The following is a 24,014-nucleotide window of genomic DNA, read 5'->3' on the forward strand; positions in this document are numbered from 1 at the left end:
TGACTATACCAGGTGCTGTCGTGTGACGTCAGCGTATTCACATACCCCTGCTGGCGCAGTGACCGAACAAACGAGGACTCACCGTAGAGATTGATGAATCGGATACAACTTTCAACCACACGAGGAATAGCTTGTCCAGAATCCTTAAACAGAGAGAAGCCCAAGCATCACATACAGGTACAATCATCGGCGGTATTTTAAAATATGATGTCGCAGGAAGTTCCTGCAGTCTAATGCATGAGTATTTGCATTTAGCAACCATTTCATAAGCAGGGTTACAGGTTAACAGAAAACATCTGGTGAAGAATTATGGGTCATAATTTATTTCCGCAGCACATTCAAGCATAATAGTATATTGACAAAAAAAAATTGAAGGCAGAGGTGAAATGAAAGCATTCTATTCAGTTAATATTAATATGATCTTATAGTGGCTGTATACTTCAAACAGAACAAACATTGTTTTCGCAATGCGAAGTCGTATGAGCTGTGGTTACTGAGTATTCTCAGTTCTCGTTCTCACCAACATGTTCGACTTTTTGTTTAGACATCGTCTGAAATATACGGTCAGCGTTAATCTGGAATATTCCATGGCTCTACTTGTCAGAATGTCATTTCACCAGAGCTCAGGGACTGTACATCATGCGTCGATATTCAGATTACTGGGCCTGCATGTTGTTCTTCTAAAAAAGCAAAGCCAATGGTGACTAGAAGGTACCACTGCCGGCGTAAGCAGGGGGCTTGGGAGGTACCACTGCCTGCGTAAGCAGGGGGCTTGGGAGACTCCACTGCCTGCATAATAAATAATAATAATAATAATAATAATAATTGATACATTATTGATCCCCGTAGGGAAATTGTCTTTACGCCTCCCACAACTTCCTCTTTTTTCATAGAGGAAGTTGTCTGCGAAGGGCTGCCACCCGTAGCGGCGCCCAGGGAGCTGGGGGTTAAGGGCCTTGCTCAAGGACCCACAGGCTGAGGCTGGGTTTGAACCTGCGATCATCTGATTACAGGCACACAGGATTAGCCCACAGAGCCACAGCAGGGGGCTTGGGAGATACCACTGCCAGCGTAAGCAGGGAGGTTGCTTGATACCACTGCCAGTGTTGCTGTTAGTCACCCCCCTCCATTGGAGGAGTGTTAGGAAAATGTTTGAAAGCCGTCGATTCAATCTGTTAATGTTACACTTCAGATTTTTGCCATTATACACAGACGCATGCACAGAAGTTGGGGGAAGCTGGGGTTAAGGGCAGAGCAGCCAGCAGGCACAGACGGGCCGTGCGAGCCCCCATACGGTACCTGGTGTCGGGTGTGCGAGTTCCGTCGTCCACGGCTACGAGCATGGGGTGGTGGGGGGCAGGGGGCGGGGTAAGGAGAGGCAGAGGGAGGATAAACAAGTGAAAGTAACATCAGATATTCCGCGTCTCAAGCCACCCAATGTAATGCAGAGACGGCAACTTCCGCCTGCTGTAACTGCGGGATGCTCATTCAGGCCTGAGGTCCAGAGGCTGCCCGGCACTGCCTGCTGCTGTCAGGCTGGCTGAGGGACCAAGGGAAGGGCAGAGGCCAGAGGTCTGATGCATCTCTCCTAGTGATGGCTGTAGGAGGCCCAAAACACCCCCTCTTCCAAATCTTAACACTTCCCCCACCAAGCCTCTTTGGTTGTCAGCTATCCACGCTCCACTGGTCTACTGCCCCAACACCACACTGAGCTGAAGCTCCCCATCGCCACGGAGGGTGGCTTAACAATTGGGCCTCGTTAAAGCTGGAGAGGCCGATCATAACGAGGACATGCAGCCACAGCCGCCTCGCCTCAGTACCTTGACTAACGTCCTCACATCACCATCAAACAACTTAAAGCGAAACATGGAGTGAGACCTAGACTAGAGGCCTTAGAGTACTGGGGGCAGGCCGAGAGGCCTACGTTTTTAGCTTCCCTGAAAAACCCCCATTTAACCCAAAGTTAATGTTGCCAACGTGCACCACAGCTCATTCAGAGCTAAGCAGAGCTAATGAATCTTAGCGAGCAAGCTAGCGGTACAACCTTGATCCTCTGCGCTCACTTCCTGCAGTAGTATAGCATATTTGGGGCATTCAAATTATGTCACACGTTCAAGGTCACAGTAAGGTCACACCCAGCAGGAAGCAGATTATCCCACGGCAACTACAAAAAACAAATCATCATTCACAAAACCTCCACGTCAAATACTACAGAGGAACAGACAGATCACAGTCTGCATGCTTCTCATAGAGTACTGTTTGTTCTCCTAACTACTGATGAATGTTAATTTAGGCAGAAAGTCTAATTATTCTTAGCCATCATGGATTACTTTATATACATCCCAGGATTGCCAAAACAAATGCCATCGCCCAGCCCCACATCGACATCCTGAGGACCTAGAAGATCAAAGCCCCCGGACAGTAGTAGTTTCCATGCTTGGCATGTGACACAGTAAAGCATAGGGAATCCCAAAAACCAAACTTGACATTTGATGAGAGCAGAACGTCAGAAATGTTCATTTTCCTTGAGCAGTACTAGACTGGGAACATCTTCAGAACATCCATTCCCAGAAACGTTCCATGAACTTCACTACTTTCTGCAACGGGATGACCTTTGTGTAGGAATGACCTGTTCTAAGTGTACCCATGGATGATTCACGATTATCACCACTACAGTTGTACTGAAAAAGAACATTCTCGTGATGCCGTTTCTGAGTGAGTCGTAAATATGGAAGAACACAGAACTTCACAACGGGACAAACTTTGGAAAAACGCTGAGAAATCACTGCTGGCCTACCTTGTGGTCATGTACTCCGCACGGTGACCTGAGAAGACAAACAGGGAGCAGGATGAGAGACTGGGGTGCTGCTGGAGGGGAACGCGCTCACTAAAGCATGCATCTCGCCATCTGATTATCGAGGAGATGCCGTCCCGTATACTGAGGTAGTACTTGATGTGTGTTCACACGCATGTGGTCACAACACTGACTGCAAAGTGAGTTGGAATCTGGTACAACTCAGCGTAACGATGCTCTCCTCTCTGTTTAGACCAATGGCACTGCAGTGCACAGCCGGCCAGTACGTCGGGTGGGATCCTGGCCACACGGCCATCCGGTGGTCACTCTCACAGCCCTCGAAGAAGCCAAGGAGCGGCAGTGTCCACAATGGAATGTCTCCACTCTGCAGCTAATGCTTCGATTGCATTAATACCGCTATGTCGAAATGGGTGAACGTGGAATTACTTTGATAGCCAACATAGTGATCGTTGTTTATGGTTGCAGAAAAATGCAAACTGCAAAAATATAGTGTGTATTTTTGACATATGCTTCTGTGAAATGATTCATGTAAAATGATACTACAGAATTAATGCTATGTTAGAGCATTCGGTCAAGTCAGGCGTACGTGACCATGGTGAGGACAACGTCAGCAGAGGGGTCCCACAGAAGCTCTCCAGGCAGCTACAAACCCGAGGCTATCACAGTAACGACAATGAGAATCCATTCCTCCCCTCACCTTCTCCCAGCGTCCTCTTCAGCAGGTCATGCTTGGCCTGAAGCTTGGAGATTAGACTGCTACTCTCCAGATACTCGCGGAATTTCTGTGAAACATCGGGGAACGATTTTTGTAGCTGGTTAGACGGCCCTGAGTAGCTCACTGGCTGCCCCATGAGCCAATGAAGATCTCATTAAACTAAACCACAATATTAATATCGCAGTTTGTGATTCATGCTGCTCTGGTTAACGTATAGAATATGCCTTTCCTTTCAAATTAAAGGGAAACGTTAATACTTGGATTTGTACAGTTATTCATGTCAGCGGTCTACTGCAGTACAGTCCACGATCCATCAGGGGGCGCTCACCATGAAGTAGAACTGCTCTGTCTCCTGCTGGTTGGCTCTCCTCTTGGCGATGCTGGGTTTGCTGAGGTAAGTCTCTGAGACGGTGGACTTGACGGACTCCGTGGAGCGGCTGTGGTGGAAGCTCTCAGACACATCGTAGTCCTCGATGGTCACCATGTCCTGTATGGTGGTGAGTGTAGCTTCTGAGGTTTTCTTGATCTGGAACCGGAGGAAGTCGGCATTAGCGCGAATCCACAAAAACGGCACTGGTCAGCCCCGGTGCGATTCAACACGACATGCTGACCAGTGCTAGACTGGAATAAGCAAATGTCACCCGGTTTAAAGATTAGCCTGTGTCACAGGCATACGCAAATACCTTGGAACCACAACCTCTCCTGACTTCCTTAACCTTTCATGTCTAAATCGGGGAATACGGAAGAGAGATCAACCGCACAGGAAGCAGAGTCCTTCTATGTTGACGGAATACTTTTCTGCTATTCTGCAAAAATAATCCTGTAACAACCCACCACACCGAACACAATGAAAGGCACAGCACAGGAACAGTAGCTAATTCTAATCACCGTTAGGGTGGTGTGATCCCATCTACTGCACCATGAGGTCTTGGGAGGCAAAAGGCAGAAGCATGCCAATCCGCACAGGATGAAACCACCAATCGCTTTGCTGGGTGCCGTTACAGTGGGTTAGTGCCTCCTGTTCCACATGGCGCAAGCCTCGAGCGGAACCCACCGGCGCATACAGGCCACTTGCGGCTTAATGCAGGGCCAGTGCACCCGTGCAGTAAAGGGAATGGAGGCTGTCTCGCTCAATCAGTGTCGAGCCTCAGGTCACAGCAGTTTTTGACAGAATTATGGGGGATTAAAGCCTAGTTCATACTTCATGCTTTCCGTATGGGCTATCATGAGCTTCCGGTCCGGAGAAGTTCTTCGTCTGTGCAGCAGCTTGTGTTCATACTATGGATGCGGACGGTTGCGGTCGGCGCATGCGCACTACAATAATATTCCTCCAGACCAGCAGAGGTCAGATGTCGTCTCCTAAGTCTGAACGAAGCTCATGCGAAAGCAGGATCTATTACCGCAAGTTTCACGTCTTCTAGGGGTTTTAAACTAAAACAGAAAACTTTCTTTTGTAAAACTACTTAACTGATGTCGGCTTTGTCTCACAAGCAATTTGGACAGTAAATACAGTATAATCCCGTTAAAATGGACTTTAAAGGACCTGGCAAGACAGTCCATTATATCCAAAGTCCGTTATATCCAGAGTTGCTGTACGCCCAGAACACAACTACAGGACACCATTTACTCATGCCACACCCCAGGAGACACACTTGTGGTATAGATTATTATATTGTACATGCAGTAATCCAACTTTACCTGACTGTTGGAAGTATATATGGCCTATAAGTGGTTATACATGTACGGTACAGTAGTAACCTTGACCTCATTGCTTACTGCATCCCTCCAGCTGCGAGCGTCGTCTGCCGACGTACCGCGTGCCTGGTGATGGACAGTCACACAGACCAATCAGTGTTGCCTGCTGTTATTTATAGAGCATGACTATTAATAATCCTGACTACGATCTGCACTGGATATCACTGGATAGCCAAACACACAGACGATATTCCCATGACTGGACGACACTGAGATCATTAGACCGCAGGTGAGTCCTTGTGTAATCTTGGGAAGTCTTTACAGATTACAGCACCACTGCCTTCCTTCAGATGCACCGGCGCACAATTATCCCATAACACAGTGAGGGGGGGTAGGAAGCGACCGACGGGCTCAAGCAAACACGAGGGGAAACTGGCTGGGAAGATAATCATCTGCTCAAATCCTTGGAGCCGAAAAGAGGATGTAACTTTGAAAGCCGGCATTAAGGAGCATAAACAGTAATTATCTTCAGAACGGTCGTTGACTCTGCAGTTTCCAGATTTTTGGCAGTTTTCTCAGCAGAACGCTTGTGCCTTGAACCAAATATGCGATAGATGTAACACTGCAATGCTGACAGTAATGAGGTAGCTATTTTATAAATGTATAAAGGTGCATCGGTGTTTCTACAGAATCTATTCCGATTTTGCAGCTAAAAGTGCAGGTAAAATAAGGAGGAATCGAGAGACGTACACCTACATCCACATCTACAGGATGTTCCCCCATGGAATTACTGTCATGGATAGCAGCCCAGCCACTCCGCTACAGCCTCTCCGAAGCGCATCACCGTCCCCAAAGGGCTTCATCAGCCACCTGGAGAACATCCTCATTGCAGCTCAGACTCTTGTTTCATCAGGACCTCATCAGCCCTAAAGATCCCACATATTGATCAACTTAATCCCTGAATTTAACACTTCTCACTTTTCACGCGAGTCTCTGGATTGCAGCAACACCACCCTGCCTCAGGTGCCTTAAATTCCACCATGTCTCAAAGACTCAAACATATGCGGTTTCTGCCAGACCCCTCCCCCCATCAGGAAACTGAATGTCTGGACCCTGACCAGGCCTGCACTCTTCTGAAAGCTGACCTGACACTGGCTGTAAGCAAATTATCTTTAGCGCACTGGAAGGATTGCACTGCTTCACTCAGTGTAGCCAGTAACACAGTTCACTCCAATTTCCCCTTAAAAATGGACTCGCCGCATATAATCATCTTACCAAGTAAGTTCTGGGGTTCTGGGGGGGCTCCCTAAAAATGAGGGCTTTCCAAAAGAAGGTCCGCAGAAATCTATGACAGTCACACTGAGTTTTGTGGCTAAGCCTGTAGAGCAGGGAGGTCCTCGTGTACACTGTCCTAAAGGGGCTTTGCAGCTCAGGGGAAAGGACACACACTGATGTCCACATCTTCAGAGCTTATTGAATAAAAAGCACGGTTGGCAGCAGATAGCGTAGCATCTAGCGTCACGGACATAACCGGAAGGTCAATTCATTGCCATAAGAACCCCCCCCCCACCCCACCCGTTCTAATACACAAATACGTGCGGAACAAACTGAACAGTGTAAAAATCAGCCCTTTAAAAGGCTCAACCGAACAACTCCATGCAACTGTCATTCTAGCAAGAAATCGAACAATGACAGAGAAAACTGTGCCCATCACTCAGAGGTAAGAGACAAGAAAACATATCCTGTAATTCCGGCTGCCGGAGCTGGGATCAGAGGCCACGACAGAACATCCCTAAAAGAGCGGGACGCAGAGGTCTCCGAAGGTGGCAGCGTATCCGTCAGCCTTTCAAAGCCCTTGCTGTGGCCGAGCGTCCAGGAAACAGCTGTGCTTCTATTGATAATGACAAGGGGGCTTGGCGGTTGAAGACCTTGCCCCCCCTGTCATGGTCAACCATGCGGCTCCTGGGATGGGCCTCTCCCTGAAGAAGGCCAGGTGGTGCAAGGACACAGGCCTTTGACAAGCCAACAAGATATCTACAGAAAACAAATGTGTGTGTGGGGTGGGGGAGAGGGTCTGAAGGCTACAAGGATAACAAGAAAAGGAGGGATTAAGTAACACAGATAAGCTGAACCTGCCGAGGTTACCCTCCCCAAACCAGGGTTCATCTTCCCCAAATCTCTCTCCGCTTTGCTCTCCTGCTACTGCCTAACAGGTGGGGTTCATCCCGAGTTCAAGGCCTTGCTACTGACATAAAAGGTTGCCAAGGGAACGGCACCATATGTGCATGATCCTATCCAACTCCCACACTTTCTAGGTCACTGCATTCCTTTACATCAGACTACATGACGGTTCTAGGCCTGAAAGGTCGGAAAATTGAATCCCATCGTTCTGAAACCCTGACCATGGGGAGGCACAAGCATCCACTCAGAATCAAGACAGAGGCTGCAGAATCATCTCTACTCTTCACAATAGCCATCAAAAAACCCTGCCTCATCCAGAAGGTTCCTCCCTTGGCTACAGTTGTCATCTGCATAGATATACAGCTCTATCTTTAGCTTGGCGTTGGCTGCACTGTGATAAGCTAGCACGATTTAACCTTCTTCCTATATCATACAGTAATAGTTTTGGATCCCCATACAGGTAGTGAGATTTGCTGTGCTTACTGATGACACGCTTGCGTTGATGCCTTTCATGTCTTTGTCGTTTTACGCTCCATTTATTATTGCAAATCACTTCGGTAAGAAGAATCAGCGCGATAAAACGAAAGCCCAGCCAATTCTGTGCGAGGGAACCTTATTCCAGCTCTAACGCAGCACGGCGGTGAGCGGATAACGTCCAGGAACTTCACAGGCACTTCAAAGCGTCTCGTGTGAATGGCTGCGATTTCTAGGCCCGTTATCTGAAGCTACGATCCAGGCCTGGAGGCAGCGTGGAGATGCGTAGACGGACCACATTTAGTTTTTATCGAAAGACGCGAGACGAGGCCTGAATCAACGAATTCAGGGGAGCAGACTGAGGTAAGAATAAGGGTGAGAGGAGTGATGCAACAGCTCTTCCCTAAAGGAAATACCCCAACCCCCTCCACCTGCCTCATCTTTATTTAGCAAAAAAGGCATTCGAGTGTGAATGCTAGCTGAAGTCCGTTACAAAGTTTAATGCTTGGGGGGGAAGCTTCTGACTAGGATGCAGCTTGTGATTAAGGGCGTCAACGGCTGACAGAAAAATCAGCAAGGAACACAGTCAAAGTGACATGGAGACGGGGTTGCCCTGTTCAGTCCCCGCTCCCCCAGGGGACAGAAGCCGTTCAGCAGGTTGGTAAGCTGAGCAGAGAATCTCTTCACCCTGGAAACATATCCCCTGGACGGCTTCCGAGGTAGACGAAAGCCAACATTTAAAAATATACAAGTACTCAGCGAAGTAAAACCTTGTTACAAAAGTCTGAAAAATAGATTGAAAAAACAGGTAAGCCTGCTAGTTAGAGATGTCAACTGCTACTTCCTTTTAAATGTTTATTTTTAAAATAAATTTAGCAACAGTAGCTGGACGATAGCTTGTCAGGTTGCATCATTCTCGGGTTCGCACAGGGCAGTTTTCTGCAGAGGTGAAACCTTCAGCTTGCCAATTCATCTCTCCTTTCCCGGAACTAAAAAGCCCCACTTTTCGAGCAGATACGGAACCCAGCGTTAATTGAAGCCACTTGCAGGCAGATTTGTGATAAGGACAGTTGATTTCTAAGAGGTGGATGACCTTCCCGAAAATGAGGGCCTCGGCCTGAGAGAGGTGCAGATATGGCCATAAAGGAATTTGGTATATGCAAGTATCCCTACTCAGGTATCTGCTGGGAAAATAAAGAAAATGGTTTGTTGGGATTACTGGTGGTCTGTTCCACCAGAGTAAATGGGAAAACAGAGGAGTTACTGGAACAGCAGTCGGTTCTGGAGGGTTAGGACACACCTCTTCACTTTCGATCCTGAGCGTGGCGAGGCGTGACTGCAGCTGCTGAAATCTCAGGAGGAGCTCGGCGTGAACCTGTGGTTGTGCTGTGATCTGACACACCTGACAGGAAAAGGAGCATGTCACCTGACAGGAAATGGAGCATGTCACCTGACAGGAAGTTGTGTGTAAATAAAGACAAAACTCAAGTATGTGAGAAATTGACTAATATGTACCAAGGAATCTCATTTTTTTTTTTATCACAGAAACCAGAAGAGCATCTTGAAAATGCAAAAGACGACAGAAGCAAAAGTTTTTTGTTTCTTTTTTTTTTTTTTTTTTTACAGTCTGCCAGCCTCATGCTCAGATCAACAGTCATGTGACCTCAGTTTCAGACTGACCTCGTCCCCCATGTGGGGCTGGAACTCAAATTTGGAGGGGGGGCAGAAAGCTGTGGGGTACATCTCCATGAGCCTCTGCCGGTCACTGCGGGGGTCCAGGTTGTCCACGGCGTTCTCGATGATGTCAAGGCCCTCGTGCCGGGACGTCTCCAGGTTGTATTCCGCCGAGAGGTAGGTGCGAAGGGCGCGGTTCAGGCTGGCATGGTATCCCAGATCACAGCACTGCGCACAGAGAAGGCCGTCACGCTCAAAGTGAACAGCACCGCACTCCGGGTTCACAGAGCTCACTCACAATCCGTCAATGGAGTCCGAATGTTTTATTATGATAAATAATGGTACAAAAGTTTCAATTATCTTTAACGTTTTTTTTTTGATGTATAGCTATTGGGGAAACCCCTGACCTGTGAATGGGGATGACATTTTCATTTCATGATTGCTGGATTTCGCTACAAATCTCCTGAAAAGCTTTTTTTATTTGGTGCGTAGTTCTGTGTGTTTTTCTGTAGGCTTTGCTGAGCGATACCAGCGTTAAGCTGCCATCTAGGTGGAGGGCAGAGGAAGCATCTCCTCATACTCGGGTGGAATCAAAACAACCGGAATGACACCATCATCCTCGTTAAGGTGCTGCAGGCTCTCAGCTTTCATGGGCAATTCTGGGAAGCCGCACCTTCACATAATATCTCGGAGGGAGCTGTGTGCAAATGCATTTGCAGCTGGTTCTTAAAGGGGTTCTGCACAGACAATAAATCGTGGTAAGTTGCTGGGGAGGGGTGCTCGTGCTGTACATCTGGCTGAAATGCAGCATTATGCAAAGTCAAATCATTAAGGGGGAAGGGGCTGCTATTCGCTACTGGCTAGTTACCGAAACTTGACCAAAAAGTATCAAAACTTACCAAAATTGCATTCATATGGCTGTAATGAAGAGATGTAATGAACAATAAAATCCCTGATTTGGTATATTAGGTGGCTGCCTACGGTGCCATCTTCTGTGGGGGGCACCAACTCAGCAAGCCAATTTCACTCATCTCAGACAGGGGGCGCCAGTACTACATGGGTTTTGATAGTTACTGTACCTGTGTGTATTCGGTGTCTAACTCCGGCAATCCAAGCATTCACTTGTGTACCTATCAATCCCTCCCCCCAGCATACTCGAGGTGCATGGGCAGATGGTGTACACGTGTGCATGCCTGAGACAAGGCCTCAAGGAAGCAGGTATCACACATAACGTTTGGCCCAAAATGTGGCGACAACCTCTCTGACCATCTGCTTGCCTGAGGTGACCCAAGAACCGTAGAACTCCTCTCTCCTTATCAGGAGAGGCATTCGAAAGTGAGGGGCTTGAAACAGCTCCCCGTATGAGGCATTCATCCTCTCAGGCTGCCCCCTTTCTCCCGTGGTCTGCCTACACCTCGCACCCATCAGTCCCATAAGGAACTAGGGGTCTTTCAGGATACATCTTCACCCGCAGGCATGCGGCCTTCACAAAAGATAAACATAGCAGACCCACGTTTCACTGGATGCCCAGACAGAGCTACAGAGTCTCGTATCCGGGCAACGGCTGAGGAAGGAGCACCTGACGAGACAGAACCCCCGAGGCTTTCCAGCCACCCCCCACCTGCCATAAAACTTCTCACTCTGTTTACAGGAGAACACAACCAGATGTTCCTTCAGACAGTTTCAGGTATTTCGTGTTAAACACGAGGTGAGCACCACCACCACCCCCCCGCCCCACCCCAAAGTACTCACATCGATCAAGTCGGACAGGTCATGAATGTAATACTTGAACACAGAAGAATTAGTGGCTTCCAGAGTCAGCAGGTATTCATTGCGAGCTTTGATCAACTTCAACTTGTTCTCCGAGTATTTGGCTTGTCGCTGTAGATTGGGGGAGACAACAGTGTTAAAACTCCAGAAAGCATTTAATTGACTGACATCTCCCGGACACACAATAGGGAAGCTTAGATCATCTCCTACGGGGAAGTCAGCCAGACGGAATAAACACCACCCCAGCAGAGTCTACTCGGTCTGGAAAGGAAGGGGGGGGGAGAGGATCAACCTACACAAGCCAGGCTCTACTTCCTCTTCTCCAGCCATGCTCCCCTAACTCCCCCCCCACCCAGACAGACAGACGGACCCACTGACAGTAATTCATGCTGGGCGTCTCGTCACCCGTCCTCTGCTTCCAGGAACGGTTTGCAAAAACTATGTAGCTATGACTGTTACATGAATCATCAACAGGGCACAGACTTTGGAAACCAAAGCCATTGTAGGCCACACATTTCCAGACTCCATGCCCATCATGTGTGTTTGTGCATGAATACAGCATAAAAAGAAAATAAGAACCTAATGCCAACAGGAAGAACAATGAGACCAGCATGTAAAGTTCCGGTTCTGTTAATGTGAAGCTATACGGTTCCCAAATGGTATTCACAGAGTATTTGGCCCCCAGCCTTGCCCTCCATACCTTCTCTTTCATCTTCTCGATCTTTTTGGTAGAGCTGCGTCTCTGGTTCTTGTCCTCCGTGCGCATGCTGAAGGCGGGCTCCCCGGCCCGGCCCACCTGCTTCTCAGCCTCCTTCAGCTTGCACTCGGCGCTCATGCTCTCCGTGTGGTACATGTGGTACGTCTTCATCACCTGAGCACAGGCAAGGGGGGGGGTCACAGGTCAAAAGGTGTGGAGCCAGGAAGCCCCAGGAGTGAAATGTGCAATCAGAGGGATTAACGGACCTCAAAGGGCCTACAAAGAGACCAGAAACATCTCATCATCTCCCCTAGGAACCGGAACCCGGGTTGCAGATATCGGTGGAATGAAAAAAAGAAAATCGGCAGGTGAGCTAAAGTGGGCCAAGCCTTGACTCTGTGGATCCTGAGAGATCGTACACGGCTTCCAGAGAGAACAGAGCCGGCTGATGACAGGCAACCGAGGAGCAGGAGGCGTGGGGGGGTCATGACACTTTCTGGACATCGTGCTGTAAAAGTGGGTGATGAAAGCAAAGCTGTACGTCTGTCAGCGTTTTGCTGGGGTTAAATCTGTGCCTTGTGAGGACTCCATGGCACCTGAGATGAGGGATTTTAAGTTGAAGCGGAGGGGAACGAGAACGTGGTCCCACAAAAGGTCTTTAAGAGACATGCTGGGAAGGCCTAGAGCGCTCCTTCATCCAATCAGCCTTCCCGTACCACATCATGTGATCTTGGGAACTAGATTTCAGTGATCATGAACCATGTGCTAGCAAACATGAGCAGCAGAGCCAGAAGGCGGTGATAAGAGCACTCTCAGAGCTCTGGTGCTCAGCGCTGCTGGAAATAAGACCTCAATGGAAACTGAATGCACAGGATCTCCAATGGAAAAAGCCTGACTTGGCCGCAGAGCCACACAACACGCGCTGAAGTATGGAGAACGTCTCCGACTCTGCTTGGCCCTGGAATAATCAAGCTGCAGAAAACTCTCTCATTGTGTCTATTTCGTCCTCTTAACAGGAACCACATCACTGGCCACGTGGCTCCAGTGGACAAGCGACCTCACACCACACTCCGCACTGGTTTGGAATGGGCCGAGTGTTTACTTTCGCCCTGCTTTTAGCGGGACAGATTTAGCAGCGGAGCAGACCTGTTATTTTGCGGGTTGACAGAAACCCGTAGGGGTGTGGCGGCTTTCTGACGCTACCACGGCGAGCATTTCGCCCGCAGGCTAAATCGGGACGCCATGGATTCTCTCGTAGGAGCGCCACGTTAAAAAAATGCCACCTTCCATCTGTCCGTCCTGCAGACTGCCGTAAATCGACCTCAGAAAGACACAGTGTCCATCGCCCAGCAGAAACACTGAGCACAATCGTTACCATGGTTCCCACCTGGAGGGAGTGCTATGAAGAGATGGTGTTGCCTGGTAGCAAGGAAACAAGATGACACGCCCTTTATTCCAGTCTCAAAGGTCAGCTCTTAATGGCTATCGTCTTGCTTCAGACAGCTTCTTTTTACCTTTGAGGCACACGGTTATTCCTTGATACTGCCATGATGTGGAGACTAACCATTACGACCCACTTTCTCACTTACTCTGATACACAGCTGGTCAGATGCTTTCCTGCAAAAAAAACAGCTTGTCTGTCTGGAGCAGAATGATCAATGCCGAGCTCTGCATAAAAAAGTCCCTCAGTTCCCCCGAAAGATACATCTCGCTTCTGGAGAAACGGAAAACCCAGAGATCTTATATCTTCCATCTCGGCCTGTGGCTGGGCCCAAGCAAGGCTCTCTGTGGTTTTTTCTGGTGCAGTTGCCTAGCTGACTGTCCCGGCAGATCGGGATTTGCTACCGATCACAGTTTTATACACAAAGCTTCTCCAAGGCTATCGCTGTGTGACGGATTCTCAAGGCAGTGAATTTTAAAGGAGATTCCCCAAAGTGACCCTAGCGACAAAAGAAAACTGCTTAAGACTCCCATAGACTAGCAACCACAAAAGGAAGAATGTTTTTCAGAGCTTCAAGAGTCAAAATATTCCCAAGGAAGAGACTGAAGTCTACATACCTATGGGGGAAAAAAAATCAAATATACCTTCCTTACAGCAACCTCCTGAAAAAGCGCACAGCTTTTCCTTACATCTTATGAAATCAATTAGATCCTGCAACCAACACAGGCGCTGAAACAAAACCACAGAGTCGGTGTGATGTTCATCAGGAAATTATTTCATGTGAAGGAGGTGGTAACAGCCTGGTTGAGAGTGGGATACTTACAGTATATAGCTCATTCAGAACCTTCATCAGATCCTCCTGGAGCTGAAAGGTGATGTCTTTGGTCTGAAAAAAGGAAATCAGTGATTTCATCAGTATACACATCTCCACATTGCCTGCCAACATCAGAATGTAAGCCTTCGCTTGTACAGGAGGGATGTGAGCTCTGGATTTCAGTGAGTTTTTTTCCTGAAGAACGCTAAAAGTCTACGTGGGGGTCAGACTACAGAATTCTGGCTCCGGTGCACCCACCCTCAACCATCAGAAATCATTCCTTTTCATACTGGCTCAAAACCATGCACACTTTGATGATTACATGAGCATTAATCTCATTTTAAGGGCGCTGTCCTGCCACATTACCAAGATGCCAATAAAGAGGAGAAAATACCCAAAAAGAATCCCACTTAGCCCTCGTCCACGGCACCGGAAGGAGCAGGAAGCCCTCAGCGTTGATCTCAATGCTTAAGGTCATAAATACAGGCTGAATTTGGGGTAATGAAAATAAACACATTTCCTTCTCCTTAGTAAAGAGGAATTAAACTACACATGTGTGTCTCGCTGAAGTTTTAATCATTTACAGCGCGAAATCCAATTAATCTTTTATACTGAAACAATCGTAGCCGTATTTCAGAATGACTCCCAGGGTAAAAGGCTTCCATTTGTCTCCGTTTTATAACTCGTTTACCGAGTTAATGACACCCATTCACTTTAATGTACACCTACGTATCCTCCAGACCAACGGAAGAGCTCCTGGCGTGTGTGTGCATGAGGGAGGGGGCAAGCATGTCTGAATGGTGGAGGACAGAGGGGAGCCTTTTGTACGTTTCACCTGTGGGTTAGAAAGACCTCTCTACAATGGGGTGGAGGAGCCTTGGAGGAATACAGAAGGGAACGGGGGGTGAAGTAAAAGCATCTCCATACTGTAGACACAAGGAATGGTCTCAGGGGTGCCCCCCAGGTAAAATCTCGCCCAATGTCACATACATGCAGATCTTGGATGATGCTACCCTGACCTCCTGAAGGACCTTAGTTGCGATGACATATTTTTGCTGCACTCCCGAGCGCCCAGCATCCCTCTGGGATCAGAACTTGCATTTATATTTATTTATTTCACAGGAACTTTGATCCAAAGTGACGTACAATGGTAAAAACAGGGTAAGTCTGTCCCTGGGGCGACTGAAGATCAAGCTGCTTGCTCAAGGTGAAATCACTCTGCTGACCATGGGACTTGAACCGACGACCTTCTAATCATAGGTACAGCGTTCAAAGGTACCAGCAAGCCTCAGGGTACAGGGATCCTACATTACAGGAGTCCACCTGACATACCTGCACAGGTGTAGCTACATGCGAGTAAAAGAGCCACAGGACAGTACTCCGAGACCACAAGCTCAGCGAGCATGAGGGACGTCTGGAAACAAATACAACAGTATGAGAGGTTTGGCTGACAGCGAACCCAGTGCTGGCACGATGGATTGCGAGTTCACCTGACAAGCAGCTGAAGATGGAAGCAAGATGCATGATGAGCGACCTGATTCAGTTTTACTGCTTTGTGACGGGTGACTCATACAAGCCTCAGACTCAAGTCATTCCCGATGTACGACAACAAACAGGAGAAATGATGATTAAAGCCAGTACCCAAGCTTTGTGTGAACAGAAAACGAGAGACCATGGGTGTTTACGGGGACGGCCAGACACGCAGGGACCCCCGGTACTCAGAGACCCCTACTCATTCAGCTGTAACTAACTCCATCTGCCTGTCTGGCTAAAACAATATGCTTGCATTCTAAGTAGGCATTTGTTTACGGTGGCAGAGAGGTCATGAATCAATTAAATAGCATCGTTTTGAAACCCTTTGTTCCTTTCCTAAAAAGCAATTCATTTGATCTAAATTAAAACCCATTCCGATGAACAATGTGCAGAGCATTTGAAGGCGAGAGAGTGTTCTTCTCAGGCAGTACAGTCTGTAACGAGCTCGCTCACGGATCGGGCCATCTAAGTGCACTCGGGATAACCCACTCCACACACGGGGGGGGATTTGTGCCTAAACACTGCCCCCCCCCCCCCCCGCCCCCCACTATTCACTTCAGAGAAGGTTATGAGGTCTGTCAGTAACAACGGCCACTGGATGTCAGCAGTGAGGACGCAACAGTGACGGAAAGCTCAATTAAACAGCCTTGGGGGGGAAATTTCCGGTAAACAGCGGGGTGCCAGAGGTAGCTCAGTGGAGCTGCAGTAACGAGCAGGGAAGCACAAGAGACATATATTATATATACACACACACACTAACGGACGTCTACACTGAAGGGCAGTGACATTCCCACTCGTACAGAACCACAAACCATGGCCTTCACTTCATTAGCTAGAGAAGCACTGCTTCAGCCACAGTGGGCTTCTTCGGATGGGATGGCCAGCAAACTGCTACGACCCAATTACAAGCCTCCCTGCTGGCTCCATCGCTTCCCCTGAATGCCGGGGGGGTCTTGTTAAGGAGCGACTCTCGGCATTTATTAAATAATTCCCGCTAATTCTCACCCGGTGTGGGCACATGTCAGGACGTCTGCCGAGCGCTTCATTAAAGGGGGAACCGGAGAGATTTGGCCCCTATGCGGAGAGGTCGCTTTGATGGGATTGTTACGATCGTCAGACACACTTGACAGCCCAGAAAACCAGAAGAAGCTGAGCTTCAGAGGGGACTGAACACAGTAAAAGGCATCCAGGCCTCACGTCTGGATTAGAACAGACTCTTTAAACGAGACCTTTTGAATCAAAACGTTATTAAAATGAAGCTTTTAGTATGGGACAAACATGAAAAAACAGAAAGGGGCGTGTATCACGAAGCTGGGTGTCTTGCTTAGCCAGATAACTTGTTGGATTTAAGGTACCCTAGTTTAAATAGACTCTCTGTTTTATTTAGCCCAGACTACCATAAATCTGCCAAGTTATCCAGCTTTGTGATATAGGCCCCTGGAGGAAAGTAGCTTAACCATTGCTAAAGGCATGACAGTTACCTAAATATATATATAGCATGCGGGCAAGTAATCAAACTTAAACATTTATGTGGGGGGGGGGGGGGGCAGGTAATTTAAGAGAGACAAGTCAAACAAAAACAAAAAACATCTGGATGGATAGATGCTGTAAAACCCTGATAAAATAACACAATGTGCCTTTGCATTGAAAGGTGTGTGTAAGAGCTTCCAGGTCAAGGGTCAATTTTGCTCTCCACTCTGAAGCAGAGGACAGCAAACAAGGCAGGATGTTGTGCCTGAGACAGTAAAAGTCACAATGTTCTGGGTGGAAGCACAGACTGGTCCCTCTTAAACATGCGTCACATTACGGCCCAGAAAGTTAGAAGTTTGGTTCTGGGAAAAAAAAACTATGCTGTACAGCAGCTAAAAACTACCCATAGAAACTGCGGGGGGGGGGGGGGTTCGTTTCCAGGATTCACATCACACATCAGGTGCAGAGATTCCTCTGGGACCAAAGAGGTGGTTTTTCGCTAATTAAATGGCTAAGCCATGCTGGAGCCTCTCTGAATGTAGTTTACATTGGGAAACAAGGCCTCCTCCCAACACCATCACTGTGCCCCGTTAGCGCGTACAGAAAGCATGCAGATCAAACATTCAGCCCTTAAACATTCAGAGCCAGATAAAAGATTCATCCTCTCATGCACACAGAGTGAACATGAGCAAGTATAGAAATTAAAATGATCTGCAACATCTAAAAGGTTTATGCGCAAAAAAAAAAATGCAAATAATCACATCACATTTAATTAAATACACCGGAACATAGTGAAGATGTTTATGTTCCTGTAGGGAAGGCTGACAGGTTACAAGACGAGGCATGAATGCAGCAAATCTTGGTGACTAGGTTTGACACACGAGCCAGACAAATTCAAGCATTGCAGAGACCTCAACAAACGCTCCCTAGACGGTACGGGTCTGAGGGACGTGCTGTACCCACATCACCAGCATCACGCCAAGACTCTGCCGATGACATCAGCGAAACACCAGCTTCTGTGGTACTCACCTCCAAATTCCAGCTCCCGGTTCCAACTAAACTCTCTGCAGAATTACAGCAACCCTGTGCCTGCCAAGACAATCAGCTCTGTGCCTTTTCTCTAATTAATATTCCTTCCAAGTCTGCGGGCATCCTACTTAAACTATAGCAGTGAAAAGTGAGTCGAAAAAACTCATATAAACAGATCCTAACCAGAGAAGGTCTTGACATTGTAGTGACTCTTCCTGACATTTTAGCCATAATCACATTAGCTAAAAGGCAGACAAGAGATCAAAAAGGTGGACAAGGGAGCTAAAAGGTGGACATGCAACAGCAGTGCAGACAGATGGCTGGAGAAGCGGTTTGTGTGGATGGAATCCGGACGTGTGGACACCCTAGGAGTGACACTTGGCGGAAATCCAGACATGTGGACGCCCTAGGAGTGACACTTGGCAGAAATCCGGACATGTGGACGCCCTAGGAGTGACACTTGGCGGAAATCCGGACATGTGGACGCCCTAGGAGTGACACTTGGAAGAAATCCGGACATGTGGACACCCCAGGAGTGACACTTGGCGGAAATCCGGACATGTGGACGCCATAGGAGTGACACTTGGCGGAAATCCGGACATGTGGACACCCTAGGAGTGACACTTGGCGGAAATCCGGACATGTGGACGCCCCAGGAGTGACACTTGGCGGAAATCCGGACATGTGGACGCCCTAGGATTGACACTTGCCAGAAATCCAGACATGTGGACATCCCAGGAGTGACACTTGGCGGAAATCCAGACATGTGGACGCCCTAGGAGTGACACTTGGCGGAAATCCGGACATGTGGACGCCCTAGGAGTGACACTTGGCGGAAATCCGGACATGTGGACGCCCTAGGAGTGACACTTGGCGGAAATCCGGACATGTGGACGCCCTAGGAGTGACACTTGGCGGAAATCCGGACATGTGGACGCCCTAGGAGTGACACTTGGCGGAAATCCGGACATGTGGACGCCCTAGGAGTGACACTTGGCGGAAATCCGGACATGTGGACACCCTAGGAGTGACACTTGGCGGAAATCCGGACATGTGGACGCCCTAGGAGTGACACTTGGCGGAAATCTGGAGACGTGGACCCCCTAGTTCCTGTATATACTGTTGCCTGAGGTTTTCTGCCACTCTTTTAGTCTTCTCATTTTTCCTGCTTGATGCACCATTTTGTATAAATGACGTTATAATGGACGGCCACAAACTCTTGACAAGTGCTTCGGGGTGACTGCTGTGAAAGGTGCTATATAAAAATAATTTTATAACCCTAACTATTCCCGGGCCAGACTGAAGGTGGCGACGGGTGCAGCTCACCTTCTTGAGAAGGCGGGTGGAATCCTCGCTGACCTGCATTATGCGCATGATGACGTTGTTCAGGTACAGGTCGCTAAGCGTGGCGTGGTCTCGACTCTCCCTCCGTACCTGGTTCAGCAGCAGGTACCAGCAGTTCACCGGCGACAGAAGGTTCTGGTCCTTCCTGGAGAAGTATGACAAAACAAAAAAACCACAAAAAGCTCAGTGGAGGTTTCAAAGCAGGTGTTTCTTTAGAACAGATCCCAGGTCCCAGCCCAGTGACATTCATGTGAACCCAGCTCACAGTCTGCTATTGTCCAGGCTGTACCATTACAAAGAACAGCGGGGTCCGTCAGCATGCTATCACACATATTTTAATTGTCATTTTTATTAAACGAGAAAACAAACTCTCAGGCAGAATCCAGAGCGACGGGAACCAGGAAGGCAAACCGTCTGGCAGAAGGTGCCCGTTTAGCGAGCGTGTTTTTGTAAGAAAGTTGTCTTAAGGTGTGAATTACGCCCAGGCTTACTCCATCGATTTACAGCAGTGGGGGGGGAGTGGGGGGGGGGGGGCTGGGCCAGCCCAGACACATCGCAGCACTGCTTAAAAATCACTCCTGAATCTAGAGGAACCGCACGGCCAGCATACAACAAAGCCCCCCGTGTTTCCGGGAATGCTGCGTGAACATTCCAGGGCCTACAGACGGCCCACATAAAACATACAGCTTTTTACGCTGCTTTTTACACCCCCCCCCCCAAAACTCCCCCTTCCTCCCAAGGGATGCAGCAGACTATAGCAGAACCTAAACGTGGTCAGACGAAACGTCTTCAAGCGGGAATGATTTAGAAAGAAAAAAAAAGTCGGAGCGACATTTCCACAGCGAATACCAGTCTGGTCGCTCTGGATTTGACTGAACATGCAGACGGGTTTGAGGGGAGGATATTGAGAGCAGTGGGGTAACTGCGGAAGCATCACGATAAAGAGAAACACTTCACAGCGGCTTAAGGGGATTAGAAATGAGTGTCAGTAATTACAGGATCTGTGTTCAACAGTCAAAATCTCCCTAACAAACAGCTCGGGCTTACTGTCACTTCCTGACTTGGAATTCCTAGTACTTTTGTCTCTGGGTTCAGCAGAAGGGCAGAGGGTGGCATGCCTAAACGGCCTGAACACCGGCACAAGCAAGTCACCGCAAGGTTAACCAGTTTCAGCTGTAGCTTCACTGGCCTGGTCCACTGCCATCTCAGTCCATGACCCTATCTGTGGGCTGGATTACTGCCTCCAGTGGACAGTGATGACGCCTGTGAGACAAGATAAAAGCACAGAACTGGAGCTGGGCTGACGAAAAAAATAAGGAAGGGGGTGTGGAAACACACACACACACACACACACACACACACACACACACACACACACACACACACACACACACACACACACACACACACACACACACACACACACTTGTACTCATATGTTTGTGGGGACACTCCATTCATGCCGATGTGAAAAACCCAACAATGACAACTTCAACCCCAATCCAGCCCTAATCTTAACCATAAGTAACCAAAACGAAATAAAAGACTTTGGGCATTTTTAGTTTTTTGATCCACTCAAAGATTTATATAAAATTGAGTTTCCCCATTTTTTTGGGTCCCTGCAAGGTCAAAATGACACTCTCTCTCTCTCACTCATGCTCACACTCACGGGGGCGTGTGACTCAGCAGCTCATGGTTGTGGTCAGGAGGTCACTGGTTCAAATCCCTGGGTCGGCAGAGTTTTTTTCCCTGAACTTTAATGTTAAATAAAACGTATAATAAACCACAGTGTGCCCTGTGATGTGTCCTCTGGGTGTCTAACCAAAACCATGTCAGCCTAGAGGAGTCAAGAGCACAACAGAACTTCATGGAGGCACATCAATGCCGACCAGGAAGGACTGGCCACTGTAGCCCATTGTAAGGACCACCCTCCAGCTGTGGCCCCGTCCCTGAACCGCGGGGATCAGAGGTGTGGGGGTGAAATAGACCGACGGAGCAAAACATCCTGGCATGAGGAAGCGCCGTTATTTTCAACTATCACAAAGGCTGGAAAAACAGAAAATAAGCTGCCTGAGATTAAAGACAGAATCATATGACTGTAGTCAAATAAAAACACCTCCATTGCATTTTTTTAACTGGTGAATAAATAAAATTAAAAAAGAGAATTACGAGAATTACGACAAACTGCAGGGGTTGTGCATTAGTTGGCACCGTTGCCTTACACCACGTGGACCTGGGTTCGAGTCTCTGCCCTGAATCCATGCGTGTGGAGTTTGCATGGTCTCCTCATGTGCTCATGAGGTTTTGAATTGTCCGTAGCTTGGTGCCTGGCCCTGGGTTAGTCCCTGCCTTGGGCTTGTAGCTTCCGGGATAGGCTCCGGAACGTCACGTCCCTGCATAGGACAAGCGCGTAGAGAAAATGGATGCACAATGAACAGCTACTGCACATCATCACACAGCTTTCTGAATGCATCCTGTTGTCTTCCATCCACCTGCATGACAGGTTTGATTTTCACAATCGCAAAATGGAAGATTCTGCCAAATTCAATGGACGGCCTGGGATCCTTAAGCATACTGACGCTACCGTGAGCAGAACTCCTTCAACAGGGTATGGACTCAGCGGGCGGAGCTGAAATGAGGCCTAAATTGGGCCTGTGCCTCTGATCGGATTCTCCAGCATCAGAACCCCGGGAGACCAGATTACTCGTAAACTAGGAAATATAAAATCACGTCTCTGTAATTAGAGAGTCCTTTCACAGACGGACAGGCATGCGCTGTGAAATTAGAAGCACCGAGTACTGCGGATGGCCTCCCAGCAAAACCCTGTAATCACGACAGAGGGGGAGGGAGTCACCGTGCACTCAGAATAACCTCAGTGCTGCAAGGGGGATGCTGTGATGTTCGCTGGCCAACAAAGACCGTCTTCGGTAACCCAGGATGGAGATACAGCTTGGGGCCGCCGGCCCTCACAGGACAGGCGAGGTACGTTATTCAGCAGGATTCAAATGTGAAATGGCGCCCCCCGCAGTAAGCTACCCCGATGGCACAAAGCCCACTGTGAGGAATAGACTGACGTATCCCGGGAGAATTCCCCGAAAACACACTGGTCCTGCGTCAGCACTAAGGTGTTGGATGGAGTTTCGGGAAGTGAATACGTACTTGTGCGACTACGGCTACGGTCTGACACAGCTTTTGTGTCAGGACCAATAAAGACGCCTGCCAGAGATCCGGTTTACGTCTGGCTAACGACATTCTCAGTCTGCAAAACAAGGTTAACGTGCTAGCGGCTACCACACTGTCGTACAGGATCGTCTCAGCTGCATAGTGCGTCTAACGTCCTTTTAGCAACGGGGTCACCTTCAGTGGCAGGACTCAGAGCCTATTTGTGGACTATTTACACATCGCTATTCATTCCTCCGTCTTCTATATGACCTATTCTACCCAATACCACCCAGTCCTTGTTAACTACCAGACAGCCCATATTTTCCCTCCCTCTTACCTCCCAATCACACCTGTACCAGGTGTTTGGGGGTCTGTGATTGTTGGTTCAGGTGTGTTGTGAGCTAGGAGTGAGTGAAAATATTGACTGTCTGGGGGGGTCCCCCCCAGGGCTGGGTAGAGAGACATTGGAAAACAAAACCTACTGATTCAGCAGCTGACGTGCAATAATTTATCAAGCCTGTGAAATCACTCATTACACCACCTGATGGATTTGCATATTGAAGCCTAATTATATAAAAGCATAATTGGCAAAGCTGACAATTTAATATATCGCTTTGGTTATCGGTGTTATTGATGTCAAAATGCAAGCGAGTCCATATAATTATGGGTTAATGAACCGTGATCTGGCTGGAGTGAATCCTAAAGTGGGGAAAATCTGAATAAAGATGAAATCGCAGAGTTGAACAAGTTGATCTACAGACGTAATTTATAAAGCACAGTCAACAATCCCAGGCAGGCAACAAGGCACCATTCCTGAAGGCAGGATGTGGCCGTTGTGTCAAGGCTCGTAGAAACGCTGCAGCCAGTGCATCATGGGAAAAAAAGTCATGAACGCTTCCACACAGGAAATAAAAGCCCCCCAGATTTCCTGTCCAGCTGTGCGCCTCAAATCTGTCTACCACCAAGAACAGCAGGCAGTCATGTGGGCGGGAAGCAGAGAAAGATCTGTGAAGACTAGAGCGTGACTTTCTGCCACTTCTCCTGAGTGTTTTGTGCTTGGAAAAATATGGGGAAAAACTCTTAAAAGGACATCTGTCCTGCTGGGATTAGCAGTGCATTTCTCTGGGGTGAGAAGGGATGTCTCACAAAATAATATACTAAATGCAAAAATTGCTGAAAGAACTAAGCAAAAGTTTTTAC

General features: G+C 48.2%; 1 protein-coding gene across 1 annotated transcript in view; it reads right to left on the reverse strand.

The window, feature by feature from the left end:
- LOC125715830 (SLIT-ROBO Rho GTPase-activating protein 1-like) overlaps positions 1–24,014 on the reverse strand; it is a 68,847-nt gene that overhangs the window by 15,758 nt on the left and 29,075 nt on the right. The window contains exons 3-13 of the mRNA XM_048987843.1: positions 19,635–19,797; positions 14,286–14,348; positions 12,025–12,195; positions 11,307–11,435; positions 9,561–9,782; positions 9,181–9,282; positions 3,859–4,056; positions 3,513–3,597; positions 2,798–2,825; positions 1,300–1,333; positions 83–143 (exon numbers count right to left, since the gene is read on the reverse strand). Of these exons, the coding sequence (XP_048843800.1) occupies positions 83–143; positions 1,300–1,333; positions 2,798–2,825; positions 3,513–3,597; positions 3,859–4,056; positions 9,181–9,282; positions 9,561–9,782; positions 11,307–11,435; positions 12,025–12,195; positions 14,286–14,348; positions 19,635–19,797 (1,256 nt within the window). The remainder of the gene's footprint in view (positions 1–82; positions 144–1,299; positions 1,334–2,797; positions 2,826–3,512; positions 3,598–3,858; positions 4,057–9,180; positions 9,283–9,560; positions 9,783–11,306; positions 11,436–12,024; positions 12,196–14,285; positions 14,349–19,634; positions 19,798–24,014) is intronic.

This window comes from Brienomyrus brachyistius, chromosome 1, assembly GCF_023856365.1.
Source record: "Brienomyrus brachyistius isolate T26 chromosome 1, BBRACH_0.4, whole genome shotgun sequence".
In the NCBI taxonomy this organism is placed as follows: Eukaryota; Metazoa; Chordata; class Actinopteri; order Osteoglossiformes; family Mormyridae; genus Brienomyrus; species Brienomyrus brachyistius.